At 60.4% G+C, this 21,476-nt stretch overlaps 3 protein-coding genes across 5 annotated transcripts in view; 2 read left to right on the top strand and 1 right to left on the bottom strand.

The window, feature by feature from the left end:
* Window positions 1–6,704, top strand: part of SKAP1 (src kinase associated phosphoprotein 1) — a 125,699-nt gene extending 118,995 nt beyond the window's left edge. Inside the window, exons 12-13 of one of the 2 annotated variants that reach the window (XM_065856319.2) lie at window positions 6,300–6,415; window positions 6,548–6,704. In XM_065856319.2, the coding sequence (XP_065712391.2) occupies window positions 6,300–6,401 (102 nt within the window). In that variant the 3' untranslated portion in view covers window positions 6,402–6,415; window positions 6,548–6,704. Of the gene's footprint in view, window positions 1–6,299 lie in introns of both variants that reach the window. The other variant, XM_071818141.1, reaches the window with a different exon arrangement.
* A 1,826-nt stretch (window positions 6,705–8,530) lies between these two features.
* Window positions 8,531–13,509, bottom strand: SNX11 (sorting nexin 11). Of its 2 annotated transcripts, XM_065856205.2 has the most exons (7): window positions 13,418–13,509; window positions 10,984–11,032; window positions 10,745–10,831; window positions 10,331–10,431; window positions 10,012–10,110; window positions 9,607–9,816; window positions 8,531–9,522 (listed from the first exon to the last, which is right to left on the bottom strand). In XM_065856205.2, exons 2-7 carry the CDS (start codon window positions 11,002–11,004, stop codon window positions 9,381–9,383), a joined length of 660 nt encoding a protein of 219 aa, XP_065712277.1. In that variant the 5' UTR covers window positions 11,005–11,032; window positions 13,418–13,509; the 3' UTR covers window positions 8,531–9,380. The 2 variants fall into 2 exon arrangements, with proteins under 2 accessions (XP_065712277.1, XP_071654302.1); XM_071798201.1 differs by lacking the exon at window positions 10,745–10,831.
* A 219-nt stretch (window positions 13,510–13,728) lies between these two features.
* On the top strand, window positions 13,729–21,184 carry CBX1 (chromobox 1). The gene is made up of 5 exons (XM_065856203.2): window positions 13,729–13,889; window positions 17,583–17,758; window positions 18,270–18,447; window positions 19,098–19,192; window positions 19,702–21,184. Exons 2-5 carry the CDS (start codon window positions 17,619–17,621, stop codon window positions 19,844–19,846), a joined length of 558 nt encoding a protein of 185 aa, XP_065712275.1. The 5' UTR covers window positions 13,729–13,889; window positions 17,583–17,618; the 3' UTR covers window positions 19,847–21,184.
* Window positions 21,185–21,476: the final 292 nt, after the last annotated feature.

Below are 21,476 nucleotides of genomic sequence, written 5' to 3'. Positions count from 1 at the left end.
CTTTGGGGAGCGGGTGTGAAGAAAACGGGTGTTTTTGTGAGTTCCCGGCGAATTCTCGGAGCCGTCACCTTCGCCACGTCCCCTCGGCTGTCCCCTCATCCCCTCTGCCACCCCCGCCAGAGAGTTATGAACGAAGGGGACATAAATAATTGCGGTGACCTTTGCAGGGAAGCAGCCCTGGGGGTTACGGTATGAGGATATTTTGATGATACCCATGGTGTAATCAGCCCTGGCTGCTCCTATCACACCCTCCAGCCCCCACTCGCAGCTCGGGGACTGGGGCCGGATGGTTCGATGGTTCCTCGCACACGCGTGTGCACACACACGCACACACACACACACATGTCCGCAATTATCTCCAGCCCTCTTCACAGGTCACAGGCAGAGTTTAACTCAGATGGCTGCTCATTTTCATCAGGCGTGAGCGTTCAGGACTTTAAAGGCGAAAATAATTGGCTGCAGAACAAATTTAGGAAATGGAGTGTGCGATAAAGCAAATAAAAATCTCTCCCTTCTTTTTTTCCCCCCCTTCCCGGTGGCGGGAGGGGGAGAGGGCAGGGAGAGGTGGGAAGAGAACAGGCCTCATCTTATTTTACCTCCCTTGCAACTTTGCCATTAAAGTTGCACCTACAGCTAGGAAGTTTGTCCGTGAAAAATGGTCATTTTGTTTCCCCTGCTCAAAGCACGTTATTAAAATGCTAATTTAAAAGAAAAAGGAGTTAAATATCTAGCAATGGTGCAGTCTAATTGCAGCCATAATGAGCTCTCTAAATGTGAGTGCCCCTGACACACAGAGAGCATAAACAGCCAGCAAACACATCATTAGTGCTCGCGTTCATTTATTCTGCCGACCTGACGATGACCCCGCGGAGGGTCGGGAAGGAGCAGGTGGATCCGGCTGCGCGGCCCCCGGGGATGCGGGAGCGGAGCCGGCACGGCTGCCATGGCAACGCGGGGATGCTGCCCGGCCCCCGGCCCGGCCCGCGGCCCCACCGCACCCCGCAACGCACCCCCTGTAACGCACCCCGGGCTCACAGCCCCCACAAACGCGCTGCACCCCCTGTAACGCACCCCGGGCTCACAGCCCCCACAACCGCGCTGCACCCCCTGTAACGCATCCCCGGGCTCACAGCCCCCACAACCGCGCTGCACCCCCTGTAACGCACCCCGGGCTCACAGCCCCCACAACCGCACTGCACCCCCTGTAACGCACCCCGGGCTCACAGCCCCCACAACCGCACTGCACCCCCTGTAACGCACCCCAGGCTCACAGCCCCCACAACCACACTGCACCCCCCGTAACGCACCCCGGGCTCACAGCCCCCACAACCGCGCTGCACCCCCTGTAACGCACCCCGGGCTCACAGCCCCCACAACCACACTGCACCCCCCGTAACGCACCCCAGGCTCACAGCCCCCACAACCGTGCTGCACCCCCTGTAAATGCATCCCCGGGCTCACAGCCCCCACAACCGCACTGCACCCCCTGTAACGCACCCCAGGCTCACAGCCCCCACAACCGTGCTGCACCCCCTGTAAATGCATCCCCGGGCTCACAGCCCCCACAACCGCACTGCACCCCCTGTAACGCACCCCAGGCTCACAGCCCCCACAATCGCACCCCACAACTGCACCCCCTGTAAACGCACCCCCGGGCTCACAGCCCCCACAACGCACCCCCTGTAACGCACTCCTGGGCTCACACCCCCCACAACCGCACCCCACAACACACCCACTGTAAACGCACCCCCGGGCTCACACCCCCCACAACGCACCCCCTGTAACGCACCTCTGGGCTCACAGCCCCCACACCACACCCCCCACATCCTGCACCCCACTGTAAACACATCCCCTGAGCCCACAGCCCCCATAACTGCGCCCCCTGCATCCTGCACCCCCTGGTAACCATTCCCCCCTGTGACTGCACCCCCGCAACCGCACCCCCTGCATCCTGCACACCCCCTGGACCCCACGCAACCGCCGCCACCTCCCACTCGAATCACTAGAATCACAGAATGGTTTTGGTTGGAGGGCCCTTTCCAGTCCCCCCAGTGCCCCCCCAGTGCCCCCCCTGCCATGAGCAGGGACATCTTCACCAGCTCATGTTGCTCAGAGCCCCGTCCAGCCTGGCCTGGGATGTCTCCAGGGATGGTTCATCCACCACCTCTCTGGGCAACCTGGGCCAGGCTCTCACCACCCTCAGGGACAACAATTTCCTTATATCCAGCCTGAATATCCTCTCCTTTAGTTTAAAACCATCACTCCTTGGCCTGTCGCAACAAGCCCTGCTCGAAACTCTGTCCCTGTCCTTTTTATGAGCCCCTTTAAAAGCCACGTGAAGGGATCAGTCGTAGTGCCATAGGGAAACTGAGGCAGAGAAGGGTGATGCTCCTGAACTGGAGCATCTTGGCCGTAGGTCATGGTTGTGCCAGGACAGGGGGACCCAGGAGTGCTGGGCCCATCCAGCCCCCACCAGGGTGTCCCCTCCCCAAGCATCTGCACCCATTTTGCACATGGAGCTCGAAGCAGGATGGATCCTCCGGAGAGAGGAATAACGGCAGCCGCACATGAAAGCGAGCGGCCGAGGAAGGAGATTAATAAAAGCGATTCTTTGGAAATGATTTTTGCTCCATTCCAGCCTGTTTGCTTCTAAACAGCCTCGCTAATCGCCTCCCAGCAACAGCACAATAACTTCCCTCTTATTTCCCCCCCTCCTCTTTTGCTTTCTCCTCTCTCCTGCCTGTCCGAGGGGCACAGGAACACCATCCCTGGGAAATATTTTAAAATAAAAAATATCCCAGCCGACACCCCCGTCCCTCACCCTCCCTTCCCTGCACCCCCCTTCTCCCGTGCACTCTCGATGAACCTGTGATATTGTAGCAATGGCCCTTGAAGTGCAGTGGGGAGGTGATTTAGGAGAATATTAAAGGCAATGTGGAGATTCGAAGGCGCCTCTCTCAGGGAGATCTGGAGAAATACGCAGCACAGATGGGCTGAGCAGATTAAACATTTCCGTCACATTGTTTTCAAATTGTGTTTGCGGTGCCTGAGGGTTGGTACTGCGGTCAGAGCCGCGCGGAGCCGGGAGCCGCGCGCTTGGTGGAATAAATATTAATACGGCGGTTTTGCACGGGCTCCCGATCCCATCAGCGCCGCGGATCCGATGCTGCCGCCGCTATTGTCCCCCAGCACAGCCCCAGCTGCATGGGGACCCGGCAGCGCCGTCTGTCCACCCCGGCTTGCGTCCCCTCTGCTGTCCCCCTGCTGCCGCGTCCTCCCCAGGGCACCCAAAGGGACAGTGTCCCTCCCGCCCCAGCCGTGGTGACACCCCAAGCCAGGTTGTGGCACCACGGTGTGCTCGGGGTTGGCTTGTCCTCCTTGCTGTGGTGCCACCTCTCTTGGTGGGTTGGTGGGTGGTTGTTTTCAGTGGGAAATGGCCAACAGGCTACGTGCTGAATTGGCTCGGGCCGCTGTCCCCGCGGGCAGCCTGAGGACTCGTCTTAGGAGCCACAGCGGCGTCCTCACCACACCTGCCCATGTGCCACCCGAGGCCTGGGGGACATTTCTGCGGGGCCTTCCCAGCTGGACCATCACCTTCCTCTCCCCCAGCCCCTGGTACCGCTCACTCTGAGCCCCTTGTCTCCGGTGGCTTCTTCCTCCTGGGCTGGTACACGGACACTGCGCAGGATGGGACACAGGGACCCCCATGGGATGGGACACCCAGACCCTGCTGGCATGGGGCACCATGGGCGATGCTGGAGCAGGTGCTGCAGACAAGACAAGGGGACGGAGCGATGTCCCAGCTGCTAGTCCTCAGCTCCTTGAGAGTTGAATCATTAGAAGCAAGCGGGAGTCGTTTATTTTTGTAGGGATTTACCCTACAAAAGAGCAGCATGGGGGCAGGGGGGGCACAGGCTGAAGCAAAGGGTGAGCATCACCCAAATTCCTCCTCTTTGTGCTCTGTGGGTGATGATCCAAGGAAACAGCGTTCCCAGCTGCATCCCGCAGCTACCGCCAGCTCCGAATCCCCAAGGACAGGTAGCCTCTCCATTTCTGAGCTTGCTGCGGCTCTGAGCCGGTTTTTGAGGTAAATAGATGTATGGCTGACCTGGTATAAAATTCCCCGGTGTCAGCCGACCCCTCGCACGCCCGCGATACCTCATCTATGAATTAGATCCCTCCATTTTCCTAACAATAATGTATGACACACAAGCACTAATAATGGGGCCGAGCAATCATAAACCGATAAGTCCCTGACTGATTGGCTTTTCCTTCGGCATCCATCAAAGCGTCATTGATCTTCTGTGCGAAGGGGGGTGATTAATGGCCTTCCCCGAGCCCGACGGGCTTGTTTACGAGGGCTGGCGGAGGAGCGCAGTGCCGAGGAGGGATGGGGAGTAAATATCATCCCGGGGCGAGGGGCGGGAGGGGTGTCGGACGGGACACTCTGATCTCATGGAGCTGGGAAGGATGCGGCTGCACGTTGAGGGTCCCACGAGACAGGGATGCTGGAGGAGCCGTGGTGCGGGGCAGCGACAGGAGCAGGATTGTGGTTGTCATCTTGTTTCTTTTACCCCCTTCTCCTTCTCACTGGAGATGAGCAGCATAAAGCCTTTTATGGCCCTGCGTACCAACCCGCCGTAAAAGCCCCGATTGCGGGCGATTATGGGAACGAGCGTCTGCTCCGGCTTCGCTTGACACCGGCATCTCGGGAGTGGAATGTGGAGAAGCTTTGAGAGGTTTTCTTCCTTCTGGGAGCAAATCTCAGCATTTTGGGGGGGAGCGAGGCCATCTTGACCATGTAGAGGATGGGTGGATGGGGGGGGTGGAATGAGCCCCACATCCAGCTCCCTGTTACCTGCCAGCCTGGAAAGGGCACTGGGTTCCAGTTTCCCAGCCTCCACTCTGCCAGGGTACCCGGGGGCTCCCAGCGCAGCACCAGCACCCATGGGTGCTGCCTCCATGAGCTCCTACTGGAGGTTGAGCGGGTGGAGGGAGCAGAACACCCCACTCCCCTCTCCTGATGCTGCCCAGGGCCCCCCAACCTCGCTGGAACAATTATCTTCCCAATTAGTGGGTTTCCAGTCCCTTCTGTAAAGTCTCAGCTAAATTACTTCCCCCCCTCCCTCAACAGCCCAGTCCAGGCAGGTACTGAGCACAGAGGCCCCATTAGTGTGTAATTAGGTAGATTCCAGCAAAACCATCCTCCTCCTCCTCCTCGTCCCCCTCCAAACGCCGGTACCAGGCGTCAGCCCGTTAGCGAGATGGAAATGAGCACCTCCAGACGGGAGCAGAGTTCACCCTGCACTGGGCTCTGCCTCGCTGTGCCAGTGCTCTCCTCGTTTTAATAGTTTAATAAAAATTAGCATAATTAACGAACATCTGTATGATCCAGAGTGGTGCAATTTGGCACTTGGAAACGAGGACTTAAACATTATTGCCGGGAGTTTAATGTTGTTTTAATTCTTTTTGGCACCGCGCGGTGAAATAAACGCTCGGTGCCGCGAGTTCTCGGCTGGCTCTCATTTGCATTTGCCTCCCTTTGATTATGAGCAATCGTGGGCTACCCGGCAATTCATCAAAGCAGAAATTATTTTAAAATACCTCATAGCGTGGGGCTGCAGCGGAGCGGGGGGAGCGGGGTCCCCATCGTGCCCAGGGTGCAGCTCGGCCCCTCTCCCCATGGCTCTCCAACCTACAGCAAATAAACCCCAATTATTTCCTTCTGGTTTTGCAGCCGGATTTTTCCTCCCTGTCCCTGGGGACTGTCCCAGGCAAAGCCCTTTCCCACTGGGATGAGCTGGGGACACGCTGAACCCCCCAGCCAGGCTGAACCCCCCACCTTTAACTCCTTCTTTAATAAGATCTAATTTGATGGCCAACTTCTTAAGCCCATGTGTGTTAACTCCTCCTCTCGCATGCACGGTGGGGTGGAGGTTTTCTCTGTTATTATTTGCCTTCAATATCTGCAGTCAGGGGGAAATCAGAGATAAATTGGGGGGGGGGGGTGTAACTTGGCCTGATGCACCTGAATGGAGCCTGGGCCATCCCAGGTTTGTCTGTCACTAAAGTTCCCCAAAACATCAAGGTGTGAATTAAATACGGAGTTCCCAAGCAAGCCCCAAGCCCTGTCCCAGGGAGTGAGGGAGGACAGGAGGGTTTGCAAGGGGGCAGGTGGGACGGGGTGGTTTTCTGGTGGGACGTTATGGGCTGCTCTCTGCAGATCCGGGTGCCCAAGGGACCTGAGCTGCGTCCCCTGTCCCAGCGCTGACCTCGTGTCCCCCGCTGTGTGTCCCCAGGAGTACAACGTGTACGGCTGGTGGGTCGGGGAGCTCGACAGCGCCGTGGGGATCGTCCCCAGGGATTACCTGGCACCTGCCTACGAGCTGGAGGAGCGATGAGCACCGCGGCCCTGGTGAGAGCTGGCATCCGGGGGCACCCACTGGGGAGGGGGCGGGAGGTGGGCGCTGGGGTGGCTGCGGTCCTGGGGTGCCCTTGAGCACCGGCTTTGGCTCCATCTCCTGGCCTCTGTTTAACACGGGAGCAGGTGGACCCGGGTGCTCCTCTGTCCCTGGCCGTGCTGAGACACCAGCGACACCGCCCCCCCGGCTATGGGCACCCACCGCAGGAAGAGCCCCGTGTCCCATTGCCCGGCTGTGCCTGGGGGGGTGGCAGCCCCCAATAAAACCATTTTCCTCTCTGTGTTTGGCTGCTCCAGACTTCATTGCCAGTCTGGAGCTGGGTGCTGCCCCCCACTGCAGCCCCCCAGATCTGAGCCCCCCCAGAGCCCCCCCCAGTCCAGCTCCAGCCCAGCTCATGGCTGAGGATTCAATCAGCGCATCCTCCTCCTCCTCCCGCACTTGGCTGAGGAGCCGCTAGATGGTGGTAAGAACCTGCTGGCTGCAGCCGGCCCGGGGGGGCCCAACCTGCTGGCTGCAGCCCCCGGCCCCCCCAGCCCCAGCCGGTGCCAAACCGGGAGCATCGCCGGCGGGGTGAGCCCCAGCGGTGGCTGAATGGCTGCTCCCTCGCACAGCTGGGCAGATGTTTGGCAGCCGAGCACAACTTGGGAGGCTCCCTAGGGCCCCAGAGGCTTGGCGGGGGGGCTGTGGGGATGCAGCCGAACCTGTCCCGGTGCCCACTGCCTCGCTGCCCCCCTGCCCGGCATGGCTTTGGGGTGCAAGGGTAGTTTGGGGTGCGCAGAGCTCAGTTTGGCCCAGCACAAGCCTGGCTCAAATCCCCCTGGTGATGGAGGGGCTGGGATCTGTGCACCCACAGAGAGAATCGCTCCCTCTTCTGGCTCCCTCATCTCCGCTTCCCCATCCACGAGTATCTCACAAGCACCAGCTCATTTGGGGGCAGCTGTGGGGCCCGTGTCTGGCCCTCCAGCGCCATTCCCGGGAGCTCTGGCCCAGCCGGGGGCTGGTTTTGCAGCCCAGGGGTGGGATGCGCTGTTGGGGATCCTGACCCCCTCCGTGGCAGGCGGTGAGAGGAGGGAGATGTGCCCACTGTGTCCCTGGCCCCACGCAGGTGATGGGGTTGTGGCTCCATGCCCAGAGCTGAGTCACTGTGACCCCCCCACATGCCGCTTGCCTGCAGCCTGAGCCAGCCCTGTGTGTGACCAAGGGGACCATCATCCCCAGGGCCATCACCCCCAGCCTCTGCAGCAAACCCCAGTCTGATGCCTCCCAGGTGTGGGTCTGTCTGCAGCCCTGGGGGACACGGATGCTCTGCTCCCTGAGCAGGGCTGTGTCCCCTCCATGGCCAGATTGCCTCTGAGTCACTGTTTTCCCGACAGCTTTGCAAAGCTGATCAACACCACTAAAAACAATCTCTGCCAGGCTCTGACCCACCGCCAGCAGTGGCGCTGAGAGGGAGGTCGGGCACCATGGGCGGGAGGGGGGCACAGCCGAACCCCCCTCTGAGAGCAGCTCCTGGCATGGCACCAAGCGAAGGCCATGGCGGTGCCAGGCTGAGAACTGTACCGGGGGCCTGGGGGAGGACACAGCCCCGGCCGTGGGCGAGGACACGCGTGGGCGCAGCAGCGGGTCCTGGGCACAGCTGGGCTCACAGCTGCACCGTTTGGAGCCGCACGCTCATGAATACGTATGAATATGCATGAGGGGGGACAGCCAATGGCAGCAGCGCTCCAGCGCGCCAGCAGCTGCCAGCCTTCGCCGTGAACTTCTCTTGACATTTTGGATGCGCCTCGATGGCTTTCCAGCTCTCCCACCCCCTCCCCGATGGGTCCTGACCCCTGCACGGGTCCTGGACCCCCCCTGGCCAGACCCAGCACTGCAAATCTCACTTCAGGGCCAAGGTGGAACCCCCTTGCCCTGCCTGTCCGCTGCCACCCTTGTGCTGGGTCCCCCCGGGGACCTCTGCGCTGGTTCCAGCAGCTCCAGCCCCACAGCCAGAGGTGCAACAACCCTTTTTTCCCCAAAAGCCATTTCTCCGCAATTAGCTGGGCCGCCACTCAGCTCCCTCCGCCCCCGCACTGAGGACGCGCGTTGCCAGCGACCAGTCGAGCCTCTTCCTCTACTTCATTTTTATTTCGAGTCAGAGCACGTCGGCTTTGCCGTCACCAGTGCCGAGGGGGGAGGAAAAGGTGCGGGAGAGCGCAGGGAGCGGCACCGGGAGCAACCGACATTGCCAGACACCGACCCCACGGCAGCGCCGCGCTCCTGCTCTCAGAGCAAACGAGACCCCCCCAGCCCCCCATGCAGGGCAATGGGTACACTGGGAAAGAACCCATCACCTCAAAAGGGTTGGGGAGAAAAACTGTCCCCCCTCTCCTGTGCTCCCCAGGGAAGCTCGTTCTCACCCGTCCCAGCTGTGGGACGAGCTCTGCCAGGAGGCCCCAGCCCTGGGATCTGCCCCCCATGTGTGGGCTCCATGCAGCTGAGACCTCCCCACCAGGAGCTGTACAACGCACCTGGTACTGGGGAAATGCAGCCTCCCCTGCCTACAGCAGCAAGGGGGACACTAAAGGGACATGCTGAGCAGCGGCCAGCCCCTGCTCCATCATGCTGGAGGTGCCACCGTCCCCCCTGTGCTAGGGACACAGCACTGCGCTGGCACTGCCGCCCAGTTCAGCCCCGCTGCTGCTGCTGCAGAGAGCAAAGACCACGGGAACAACAAACACGGGTTTCACTAACCATTAGATCCCTTCTCCAGAGAGGAGAATGACACGAACACACTGCCTGGGACATGGGGACAGGCGAGAGTCAGCAGGGAGAGAGCATGTGAGCCCCAGACACCGCAGAGCCAGGGACACGGCTGTGCTCCCAGCGCAGCCCCAGTCCCACCAGCCTGGACAGCAGTGGTCCCTCTTCCAGCGAGGGCTGCGGGTGCTGGGGAGGGCAGGTGATGTCCCCAGAGCGTCACTGCGGCTCCCGCTGCCCGCCCAGGGGCTCCGCGGGCTCCTCCGGACTGTCCGAGTGCGCGTCATCCATCCCAAAGTCGCTCCAGTGCGGGAAAGTCTGGAGGCAGCTCAGCCCCTGCGGGTTCCCCAGGCCAGCGCAGCTGAAACGAGAGGACGTGTCAGAGCGGAGACGGGACCTGGGGACAGCGCGGGACCCCAGCCCTGTCCTTCCCCGCTGGTGTTACCCGGGACGCGGGTCCCCCGGCAGCAGCGCGGGGCGGCTCTGCTCCTCCTGCGCCCAGCCGCAGTTGGACATGGCGTAGTGCAGGATGGCGTCGGTCACCGTCCGCGAGCCCTGGCCCTGCACGCACGCCTCGATCTCGGGCACCGAGAGCTGGCTCTGCAGGAAAAGGTGCAGGCGGCTGTCGGAGAGAAGGACGACGTTCTGCACCACCCTGCGCAGGGAGAGAGGAGAAAGAGTGAGGCCGGAGCACGCTGAGCTCTGCCCTGCTGGCGGCTTGTGTGCCCCGCACCACCACGGCGATCACAGACAGCCCCACTGCCACCTCACAGCCATCATCTCAGCACAATGTGAGCAGCGTGTCCTCTCTCCCCACCCATCGCTCAACACCCGCAGGAGCTTCACTCACTTCTCCAGGAACTGCTGCAGCCCCTGTCTCCGCTTCTCGACGAACTCATCCGTGCTGCCCACGAAGAACGTGGATTTCCCGGGCAGCTCTGGGACGGGCCTGCAGGCACAGGGCAGAGGGGGCGGCTCAGGGGCAGCGCCAGAGCTTGGGGACACCACGGCAGCAGCAACCGGGACCCCACTTTGCGCAGACCTGGGTCCCGGTTGCTCAGAGACCCCGTGTTGGTGTCTGGGGTTTCTGTCCACGTCTGTTCCCAGCTCATGTGGGTCTCACAGGGAACGGGAAGCAGCGTCTGGCAGGGAGCACGGGGCACACTTACACCAAGCCAGCGTTCTTCTGGAGCTGCCGCCTCAGCCACACGAACTCACGGTACCGGCGCCGCACGCATGAAGTCTTGGCAGTAAAGGCCTTGCTGTTGGTCTGCAAAATAAAAAACCATGGAAATAATCCAGGGGATTGAGGGACAGCAAGGGAGAGGAGGGCAGGAACCCGCCTGAGCTGTGACGAAGGGATCCCCGTAACCTGCTGGGCTTTGGGGAGCTGAAAGTGCACAGAAAACTTCTCCAGGGGAGAAGCTGAGTCTCAGATCTTCACGGAGACAGCGCAGAATTGGGGAAGGGGCTGCTGGGGGCTGTCACGGCTCCCTCCATCCCCCCTCAGCACGGCCAGACAGGGCTGGACAACTGCTCCCGTACGGCACGACCACGCTCTGCAGCTCAGCTCCTCAACTCACGTGCAAGAAGATCTTATAGTCCACATAGGAGTTCCAGGAGCCCTCGTTCTGCACGCGCGGGTCCTGGACACGCACCGTGGTCAGCTCCTGCGGCACAAGCAGCGCCTGAGCGCCCATCCCTGCCTGCCCCACGGACCCTGCCCGGCGCTCAGCACCCCCACTCTCAGCACAGTGCTCAGAGACCCAAACCCTGGCCAGGATCGGACAAACGGACAGACCCCCATCAGAAAGGTTCTTACTTCCTCTTGGTTCTCCAACATCCTAGAGCCAGAGCCCAGCGGGAAACATCTGTACAGAGAAAAGAGGATTTAGTAAGACTTTGCTGCACCATTACATGTTCCTGCAGTAATTCCCGTTGTGCAACCACGCCATGGACACGGTGCCAGGGACTGGGGGGAAAGGGACAGCAAGATAAACCCCCCTACACCAATAAAACACACGGTCCAGCCAGGGAAACCCCTCAGAGTCCCCCGGACACAGACACAGACCAGGAACACTCGTCAGGGGGAGCTGGAAGACCAAGTGTGTCCCATGTCTGGGTTTCACCTCCTCTGTGGGATTATTTGCAGAGGTTTTGAAGCCTCTGGGATGAACCAAGAGCACAGGACGTCTCGTCCCAGCTCCCGAGGGACACGGCTCCCCATGGCAGAACCAAGCGACGCTTCACCTGTCCCCGCTCCTGGAGTTGTGCCTTTTAGGCCACGAGAGCTGCCAAGTGCCAGGCAGAGCTGGAAACCTGGCCTGTGTTTATAAGCTCGGATGTGAAGCGAAGCACTGCTGGAAACAGAGCTAATTTTAGTTGGGACAAGGGGAGGGGTTGAGCCATAAACGGCGCTTTAAAAATCCGGCTCCACCGGTTTGCAGGTATTTTCTGCCAAACTTCAGCCACCCAATTCCACCTGGAGAGCATGGAAAGCGTTAAAAGAAGTGGGGAGGAATTTCGGGATAGACAGTGAGAGATCCAGGCCCCGCTCCCAGACGTCTCCCAGCACCGCAGCTCCCGCTGGGTCAGGCGCTGCTGCTTCCAATTGGAGCTGCAAGGGGGAGGGCGAGGGGAACATCCCAAATAAACCCTCCACGCTTTCGCACATGTGATTCCTCCCCTGGGGAGGGAGGGGAGAGGAGGAACAGAACGTGACACGGGTCGCTTTGCTCAGCTCTGATCCTCCCCGCGCTGGAGGCTCCCAGCCACAGCCAGTTCAGCACCAAAACTTGACCATCATGTTCCTCGCCCCTCCCGGGGACGTTGCTGCTGTCCCCTGTGTTGCTTTTAGAGCTCCTGGCTCTGCACAACAGCCCCGCCGAGATTAAAAATGCAGGAGGGAGAAGAGAGAGACTGAGAAACTGCCTAATGGAACAGAAGAGGGTTGCCAGGAACAGGAATTTAATTTCCCAGGGTGCTCGAAGAGCAGAGACGGCCCTGGACAGCCAGGGAGGAGCAGAACGGGCTGCGGGGAAACCGAGACCAGAGCTCGAGCGCTCCCGCCCTTCACCTGCGCCTCCATCCAGAGCTGTACCGAGAAATGCATAATCTCATTTCCACTTTATTTGGCGTTAATTGATCTCATCTTGACAAATCAACTTAAACCCAATGGAGAAGGCAGCTCTGAATTAGCTTTAAGCGGTTACGCCAAATCCTCTTGCAGGGCTTTTGCTTAAAGCTTCAGTTTAAGAGGCCCTGGGATACGTGGTTTGGTTTCATCTTCCTCCCATTTGCATTCCGGTGTTCCCCGGGCTGTGGCTGTGTCCCAGCTGGAAGGACGTGGTGGCGGTAGCACCGGGACGTCCCGTGTCCGCGTTCCCGGAGCCTGATGCCGCTCACCGCCCGGGACACGCAGGTTTGGGTGCTGGAGGAGCCGCAGACGCGGTCCCATCGGGGACCAGGTGGATTTGCCTCCCTGTGCTCGCCCCGCTGATGGGGAAGGCGATGGTTTAACCTCATCTGCTGTCTTTCACCCTCTCTGCTGACTCGGACGTGTCCTTAGCAGCGGCTCAACCCCCCGGCACAGCAGGACCCGTGCTGAACGCTGAACGTTCCTTCCCCGGCACACACCCGTGATAGTTAAACCAGCTCCAGGCCGAGCTTTGACACCGGTCACCACTCCAGGTGACCCCGGGCCGCACACGGGAACCGGGGCTTCAGGAACAACGGGAACGAGCCCCGTTAGTTTCTGCTCCTGCTCGCCAGGCCCGGGCTGAGCTGCCCCCGCCGGCACCGGGCGGGCTCGGAGGTTGCTCCCCCCCGGAGGGAATGGGCGCCACCAGCCCCAGGGACACCCCAGATCGGGGCCACCTGCCCCGTGAATGTCACCGCGATCCTATCACCGCGCTCCGGAGGCACCCGCGGCCCCGCAGCACCGGGGCTGGGCCCGGGCCAGGCCCCGCAGCAGCCGCCACTGCTCCCCGGGCCGGGGCCGCTCCCAGGCAGCCGGTCCGGTCCGGTCCGGTCCGGTCCCCGCGGGGTCGGCCCAGCCCCGCCGAGAGCGGCACCGCCGGGGCGCGAAGGCCCAACCCGGCCCAGCCACCCCGGGCCCAGCCCCACCCCAAGCAGGCCCCGGATCTCCCGCCAGGGCCCAGCGCTGCCTCCCCGGGGATCCCCCGCCCGCCCCCGCGGGGGCTCCGCACCGAGAGACCCCAACCCCGAACAACCCCCCCCACCCGGGACCCCCTCACCTCCTCCCGTAGGCCGCGGCCCCTTTAAGCAGCGCGGCGGCGCGGAGGCCTCATAGAGGAGGCGGCGCTTCCTCTTCCGGCGCGGGGCACGCTGGGAGTTGTAGTCGCCCCGGGCAGCGGCCGCGGCCTGAGCGCTTCAGCTCCTCGCGGTCTCCCCGGGGGTCCGACCGGACCCGCCGCCGCGCACCCCCACCGGAGCGGCGCGTCTGAGCCCAACCGGGAGAACCGCACCGGGGCGGGCGGGCGGCGGCAGCGGAGCCGGGGACTACAACTCCCAGCGTGCCCCGCGGCGGGAGGACTACGAGTCCCAGCGTGCCCCGCGGCGGGCGGCGCATGCGCGGAGCGGGCGGCGGGCAGCGGGGCTGGCCGGGCTCTTTTGTTCGAGGGAGGCGGACGGAGCGCGGCCAGGCCCGGGCGGCACCCGACCTCGCAGGCCCCTTCCCCTCGGGAAACGTTGGCGGGGCTGTGCAAGGTGAGCAGGGGCGCGGGGGAGCGGCGCGGGGAGCGGGGCTGGGCGGGACTGGGGGGGTCGCTGCGGGAGGTGGCGCTGAGGGCGGTGAGGCCGCGGGCGGGGGGATGGGATGGGGGGTTAGTGGGGGTGTTATGGGTGTTTGGGGCGGGGGGTCTGTTGCGGGGGGGGGCGCTGGGAAAATCGTCACTGGGGGGGATGTGCTGGCAGGACCGGGCCCCCCAAAGGGGCCGCGGGGCGGGGGGGTGAAGCTGCGGACAAATCTGGGCCCGGGCGGCCCCTGAGGGGTCGGGAGAGCTGAGGGGGGGCCGGGCTGGGGGGCCTTGGGCAGAGGGGGAAGATGTGGCTGGGGCGGGGGGGGGCGGGCGCTGGGGCGTGAGTGGAGAACGGGGGGAGAGGCCGGAGCGGGGACCCCGCTGGGGGGGCGGCATTTGGATGTTTTAAAAAGGCGCTGGTGGAGCCCCCGGGGGGAGGAGCATCCGGGAGCGGGAGGGGACGAGTGACGAGTTTTGGCGGGGAGAATGAGCGGGAAGCGGCTCCGCGGGCTGGAGGGCGGGGGGGGCTCCCCTGGGGACACCCCGGCGGGGCACAGGGGCTGGGCTGCATCACGGCCTGGGGTTGATCCCTTTGGAAGCAGTGAGCGCGTGTGTTGTCCCCATAAACCCGGAGATCAAAGCATGAAAGGCATTTCTGGCTGAATGATTACAGGTTCTACCTTTGAAAGATTTTTATTAATGTAAAAAAAAAATATATATAAGCATCCCTTATGCACGTGAGAGGAAAGTGCCCGTGATGGGTCTTTGCAGCCACCAGTCCCCACCGGCTTTGCGACCAGGGTCTGGTTTCCTATTAGTGCTTGAGGTCCCGGTGATGAAAACGATGAGAAACAGATGTGGCTGCGCCGCTCCCACTCAGAAATAACGCGAAAAAGGGTCTGTGAGTGCTGGCAAATGGCTCCTGGGCACGGGGCACTGGGGATGTGTCCCCAGGGCAGTCCCGGTGTCCCCAGCGGTGAGGGCTGCAGGGAAGGTGCCGCAGGGCCCCACGGGGCCATTCCAGGAGTCCTGCAGCACTCGGGGCAATGTTTTCTGGTCTTTATACAAAAGGGAGAAGAACATAAATCCCTGCTCTGACTCCAGCGGTGTTTATCTGATCTGGAGGAGATCAGAAGTTGCGGCCGCCTTCACATTAACAAACTCCAAATTCCTGTCTGCAGGACGAGATTTCTTACTCCGGGTTCTCTTTCTGTGCTGGGGGTGACGTTCCTCCTGCTGTGTGTGCGTTTCTCATAAACCCAGAGGTGCCTTCGCTCGCGGATTGTGAATTTAACTGGAAATGATGCGGCTGGGGCTCGAAGGTTGTGGCTTTTCCTTAGTTTGGTCTCCATTCAAAGGCTTGAGCTTTCACTCCGGCTTTGCAGAGATGTTTTCTGCAGTTTCTGGGGAGTGGAAACCTTACCATGCTTGTTCCCACTTCAAAAGAGCGGTGCCTGCTGCCTGTCCCTGGCACGTGTCGGGTAAACTTGGCATCTTTGAAGAGACGAGTGATCCCAGCCAAGTCTGGGAAAGGCAGGAGGAGGAAATGTTTTAAGTTTAAAAACTCATTAAAGCTGAGCTGAACCGTTAATCCTTTAAGATGCTGCTAATGGAGCTGGTCTAGGCTCAGATTAAACCTCTGGGTCTCCACTTTTTTATTTTTCTTAGGCTGTTCTTCCTGTAATTGTTAAACTTTCTCCTCCCAAGCGTCCCGGCCAGGCTGGGTGTGTTTTCATTTCTCCAGTAGCGGTTTCACCCCGGGTGCTGCTCTCCAGATCTCCCGGCACCGGCTTCGCTCTGATCCGCAGCACAGCGCGGGGCCAGCGCCGGCTCCTGCCTCAACACCTGGGGGTTTTGTCCACGTCTTCGTGCAGGGTTCTGTCTTCCCGGCCTTTCACCGGAGTCAGGATTCTTTCCAAGTGCTGTCAGTGTGTCCTGGCTCCTTCTCTCTACCGCACACCAGGAGTTGTTCTGTTGGTTTCTGTTCTGCTTTCCCCTCCACAAAGGGGCTCAGCTTTCAGCAGAGATCTCAGCACCCGGGGGGGCAGGGGGTGATGGGTGCTGCGGTGTTAATGCCTCTGGGTGGGGCTCTTGTAGGCGGGGCCGAGGGGGGTGGGGCTGCTGGGGGTGAGGCTCTTGGGGGTGGGGCTGCTGTGGGCAGGGCCAATTGGGGTGTGAATCTGTTGTGGGCGGGGCTGCCAGGGGTGTGGCTGCTGTGGGCAGGGCCAATTGGAGTGTGGAGCTGTTGTGGGCGGGGCTGTTGGGGTGTGGCTGTTGTGGGTGGGGCTGCTGGGGGTGTTGGCGCTGCTGGATCTCCCCGCTTGGCAACCCCTTTTCCATATAGCTCCTGGCCTCAGGGTTTTGTCTCCTCCACCCAGCACTCAGCACAGTAAACTGAGGGCTCTGCTGCGCCATGTCCCTTGGTTCTTTCTCTCCCTTTCCCTCCCCACACCCCCGTCCTGCAGCCCAGCTCTGGTTTTAGCTGTTCCCCTCTGAGCCCGGCCCAGCCAGACTCAGCCCTTGGGCTCTTTGATCCTTGTGAAGCAGCTCGAGCAGCCCCATGATCCAGCTGAGCACCTCTGGGTGCCTCAAAACCAACCCTGTCTCCAGGCCATGACCACAGTGCTCTCAACTCAAACCATGTGGCTGCCACTGACCAGAAACCTCCACTAAATGAGGGGCACCCCAGATCTCACCCCCAGCCTGTCCCAGAGTTTATGTGCTGGTTATTTGGTGCTGTAACGGCACCTTCTCGAGCATCTCCTCTGCCGCATTGTGCTCGGCTCCGACCCCTTCTCCGGAGACTGGTGGGAGTACAGAGCTGGTTTTAGGCAGGCGAGGGTACAGGGCTGGTTTTAGGCAGACCAGGTTGCCAGCTTTGCTGCTGGCTCTGTGATGGTGCAGCTGCTTCTCGGAGATAAGAAACAGGAGATTTGGAACCTTTTTGGTTGGACTAAACCAGTGCATCCTGTTCTGGGTGCTGGGCTGGCGGTGCAGGCGTGTTTGGAGGGATCTATATTTTTCTTGAACCTCAGGAACAATCCCGTATCTGCCCGGCCGCAGAGCTTTCCCTGCTCCGGCGGGATTTTGGCGGGGGCGCGGGGCCTCTCTGTGGTTTTTGGCTCTCTGAAGTGTTCCGTTCCACGCGTTGGCAGAGCCGCTCCTCTCTGCAGCCTCCCCAGCGGGACCGGGGAGCGGAGCTGTGCTGAGGGCCCCCCGTCCCCAAGGGCCACCCCGTCCCCACCGTGCCGCGGGTTTAGGGCCGGTACCCCAGGCTGTGTCAGACCAGAGCGTTCCCCAAATCCTGCGTCACTTCTCCCACTGCCCAGCGAGCGCTGGGGGTGTGCAGGGCTTTTTGGCTCTCTGAACAGCTAAATATCCCTGAGTGTGCATCCATGTGAATGTGGGGAGCGCACTATTGAGGACTGTGACTTATATTTAACTTAGATTAACTATTTATTAACTTCTACTTAATATTAGCGGCGCACTGTCTCCCTGGACCATCCTGGCCCATCTCTTTGTGCGTTCCCTGCTCTGCACGTGCCTGTTTTCTCCGAAGCCGCGTTTTCCTGCGCCATGCTCTGCACGTCCAGTGTGTTTGCTGCCTGGCAGAGGCAAACCCGACCTTGACACAAACCTCTGGTTCTCTCTCCTTTTTTAGCAGCGTCGCCCATAAGCTGAAAAACTGGCCAGCACAATGGGAAAAAAACAGAACAAGAAGAAAGTGGAAGAGGTCTTAGAGGAAGAGGAGGAGGAGTATGTGGTGGAGAAGGTCCTGGATCGGCGAGTGGTGAAGGGCAAAGTGGAGTATCTGCTGAAGTGGAAAGGCTTCTCGGAGTAAGTGGGTGCTGGGGGCTCTGACACGAGCATCTCGGCTGCTTTCGGCTCCCAAAGCCCCCGCGGGTGGGTGGCTCAGTCTCCCCGTGCTGCTGCTTGTCTGTAAAATGGAGCTAATGGGCCATGATGATAAAAACCAAGAGTGCAAAGCACCTTGAACTCTGAGCAGGGCCAGGAGAGCCCACCCTGGGTGAGAAAATCGTGTTTGTGTCTCGCGATCAAGCTGCACAGTGCCCTGGGGGGGATTCCCCCCCTTTAACCTGGCGTGAGACAAACAGCTGGAGAAAATGAATTCTATTTCTGTCCCAAGAAGGGAATTAACCACCCTGCCCTCTGGCATCCCCGCCTGGACCAGGGGCCCTTTTTCCGGGGGAGGTCACACATCCAAACCGCTGCTTCTCCCCCGTCACCTCACCTGCTGTCCAGGGCGTTTCTCGGCAGGGAAAGCTGCACTGAAACCCCCCGCGTGTGTAACGTGTGTGTAAAACTCCGCTGTTACCGTTGCTTGCAGTGAAGACAACACCTGGGAGCCGGAGGAGAACCTGGACTGCCCAGACCTCATCGCCGAGTTCCTGCAGTCCCAGAAAACCGCCCACGAGAGCGAGAAGTCCGAGGGGAGCAAGCGCAAAGCGGAGTCAGACACGGAGGACAAGGGGGAGGAGAGCAAACCAAAGAAGAAGAAGGAGGAGGTGAGTTTTGGGGGTTCTGCACTGGCCTCCCCACCTCTGCCAGTGCCGCGGTGTCAAGAGCTCCAAAACCTCGGTCAACCTGTTCTCCCACGCAGGGGGGAATGATCACGCTTCAATGAGACCCGGCTGGTGAAAGCCGTAGCTTTCATCAGGTCAGAGCTGGGTCTAAGCTGGACCTCTCAGCAAGTCCAGAACCAGACCTAAACAGAAAGGCCAGTTCTTGAAACAAAAGAGTAGAGAGCACCATGGTCTCCTGAAGAACCGCACGGGGCAGGAAACAGGATTCAGGAGCTGCCTTGGAAAAGGGGATGGAGGTGGAGCAGAGTGTCCTGCTCGGGGAGCAGGGCTGCTGAAAAGCCCCACAGTCTGGTTTGCAGCCTGGGAACTGCTGAGCCTTGGCCAGGACCAGAGTTTGAGCAGCAGGGCCATGGAAATGGGGTCCTGCATCTGCAGCACCGCAGGGCGCTCTGCCGGAGCCACCTTGTGCCCTCGGATGGCACCTGGGGGGCTTCTCAGCGCCCCACTGGCCTTTGTCACCTTAGTCCGAATATCAGACACATGGAACCTTTCTGAACAGGCACCGGTGTGTCCCGGTCACCACAGACAGGACCGTCCTATCATCCTAAAACTGGAAATCTGTCTGTTTTCAGTTGGAGAAACCGCGAGGTTTCGCCCGAGGGTTTGAGCCGGAGCGAATCATCGGTGCCACGGATTCCAGCGGGGAGCTGATGTTCCTGATGAAGTGGTGAGTCTGGCTTTGCGGCTGCCGCTGCTTCTCTTGCTCCGCGCCGGGGTGAACGTGGGTGCGAAACCAGCAAGCAGGGCCCTTGAGATCGTGTGGCATTCGGATGTTGAGCCATTTGCTTTTGCAGCGTCTGGGGAGCACAGAGCAGCTCGGGCAGAGCCGCAGCTTTGATTTCCGAGTCTCCTTCTCTGGGGACGTTCCAAACTTGCATGGATCCTGCTCTGGTGACGCAGCTCGAGCAGGGGCTATGCTGGGTGATCTCCAGAGGTCCCTCCAACCCCAAACATTCTGTGATTCTCTCCCTGTCCCCAACACCCCAGAGCTGAACTAACACCTCAGTTTTTCCTGCGCTCACGTGCTGCTGCTCCAGCTCCAGAGCCCCTCAGGAAGGGGCCGTTTGCATCCCCTAGGCAGCTCAGGGATGCTCTTTACCTGCCGATTCTTCTGTTTTCTCCGCTTCTCCGCCCCCCCCCCGCAGCCCCTAACTCGCACCCCGCTCTGGCCCGCAGGAAGAACTCAGACGAGGCCGACCTGGTCCCCGCCAAGGAGGCCAACATCAAGTGCCCGCAGGTGGTGATCTCCTTCTACGAGGAGCGGTTGACATGGCATTCCTACCCCTCGGAGGACGATGACAAGAAAGAGGACAAGAACTAACCCCCCCGCGCCCGCTCTGACCGGCCTCGGCGTGGAGGTGGAACTGTGGGCGCGAGAGGCGGCTGCGCGGGGAGCGGGGCGGCCGGCGGGGACGATGCCCTTTGGAGAGACCCCTTTGGTGTCTGCGCCCGCGGCTGCTCCGCTGCTTCTGCAGCCCCGCGCTGGGGCCGATCCCAAGCAGCCCAGCTCGGCTGGGGGGGGCGGGAGGGGGGTTGGGGGGGGGAATTGGGGTGTTTGTTTCGACTGTGGATTTGCAGCTGGCGGGGGAGGCAGCAAAGCCCCTTCATGAAGGACTCGCTGGGGGGTGCGGGTGGATGCTGCTTGTTCTTTAAAGGCCATCTCAGCAACCGCAGCCTCTTCCCCATAGTGGTAACTCTGCATTTTCACAGCGTAGCATGTGTGTAGTTTGGGGGGTTGTTTTGGGTTTTTTTTTTTGTTGGGTTTGTTTTGTTTTGTTTCTTTTGCTATTTCCTTGTGTATCGGTTTGGGGGGCTGGGGGGGGACGTGGGGGTATCGGTCTCTTGTTTAATTGGAGGGGGGGAGGGCGCTGAGGTCTGGTGACCACGTTCCGGATCATTTCCAGATCTTTTTTAGAACCTGAATTCAGAAAAGAAAAATAGGAAGAAAAAATAGGAAGGGAAAATAAAAAGAGCCCAGTATTGATGGGGACAGGGACACTGACACGAGACTGAGACTGTGACTGTCCCCACTCCGGAGCCACGCGGGCAGTTTTGGGGGGGGGTGGGGGGAGACTTGTGAAAATGCAGATTTGTGATTGCCGGTTCCTGACATTGCATTGTACGGGGGGAGCCACGGGGACCCTTGAATCGCCTTTTACCTTCTGTCCGTGACAAGGTGCTATTTCTCAAAATTGGGGGGAGGGTCAGACCCGTGACCACTTGTTCCTTTTCTCACCTTAATCCGAGTGTCCGACCAGCGGTGCTGGGAGCCCTTGAGTCGTGGGAGGAAATCAGCAGCAGCACAAAACCCAACTCCGTGTTCTCCCACGACGAGCGGTTGTTTGCGGGGGCCCAGCCGTGGTGCTGGAGCCGCATGTGTCACCCTGAACCTTCTGAAGCTTTGTTTTTTTTAATCAGATTTATTACAAATACTGAACTATTTAATGTCTGGAGTCTTGAGCCCACCAGACTCCCGGCAGCTCCGTGTAGGGTGGTATGTATCTAGACTTGCATTGTACAAACCTTTTTGTTTGTTTTTTTAAAAGCATGTGTTTAGGTTTCTGTGAAAACGTTGTTTAAATGTAAAGTACGTGTTTGGATTTTAACTTCATACCAAGCTCTGTCAGTTTTTTGTCTCAATAAAATTTTAGATTTATAATGCTGATCTTTTTCTTCCCTACCTTGCTCCTTCCTCAGCCCCTTGTGCGCGGGACGCAGAGCGGGGCCGGAGGGAGTTCGGCCGCTTCCCGCTGCGCCGGGGGCTCCGGAGCGGCCGCCGGCGGGTTCTGGTTTGTGCCAAATTCCATCCGGAGAAGAGAAGTGTCCTACAGGTCAGTGGCTGGAGGTCCCGGTCCAGTCTCGCCCCAGACCGGTTGCGATTTGGGACTTGGATGCTGCCGGAGCTGGGAGCGCGCGTGTCCCACCGATCCGGCACCCGGGTGGGTAAGTGG

This window comes from Patagioenas fasciata, chromosome 22 (genome assembly GCF_037038585.1).
Source record: "Patagioenas fasciata isolate bPatFas1 chromosome 22, bPatFas1.hap1, whole genome shotgun sequence".
Taxonomy (NCBI): Eukaryota; Metazoa; Chordata; class Aves; order Columbiformes; family Columbidae; genus Patagioenas; species Patagioenas fasciata.
This window is presented reverse-complemented; position numbering and strand designations above follow the sequence as displayed.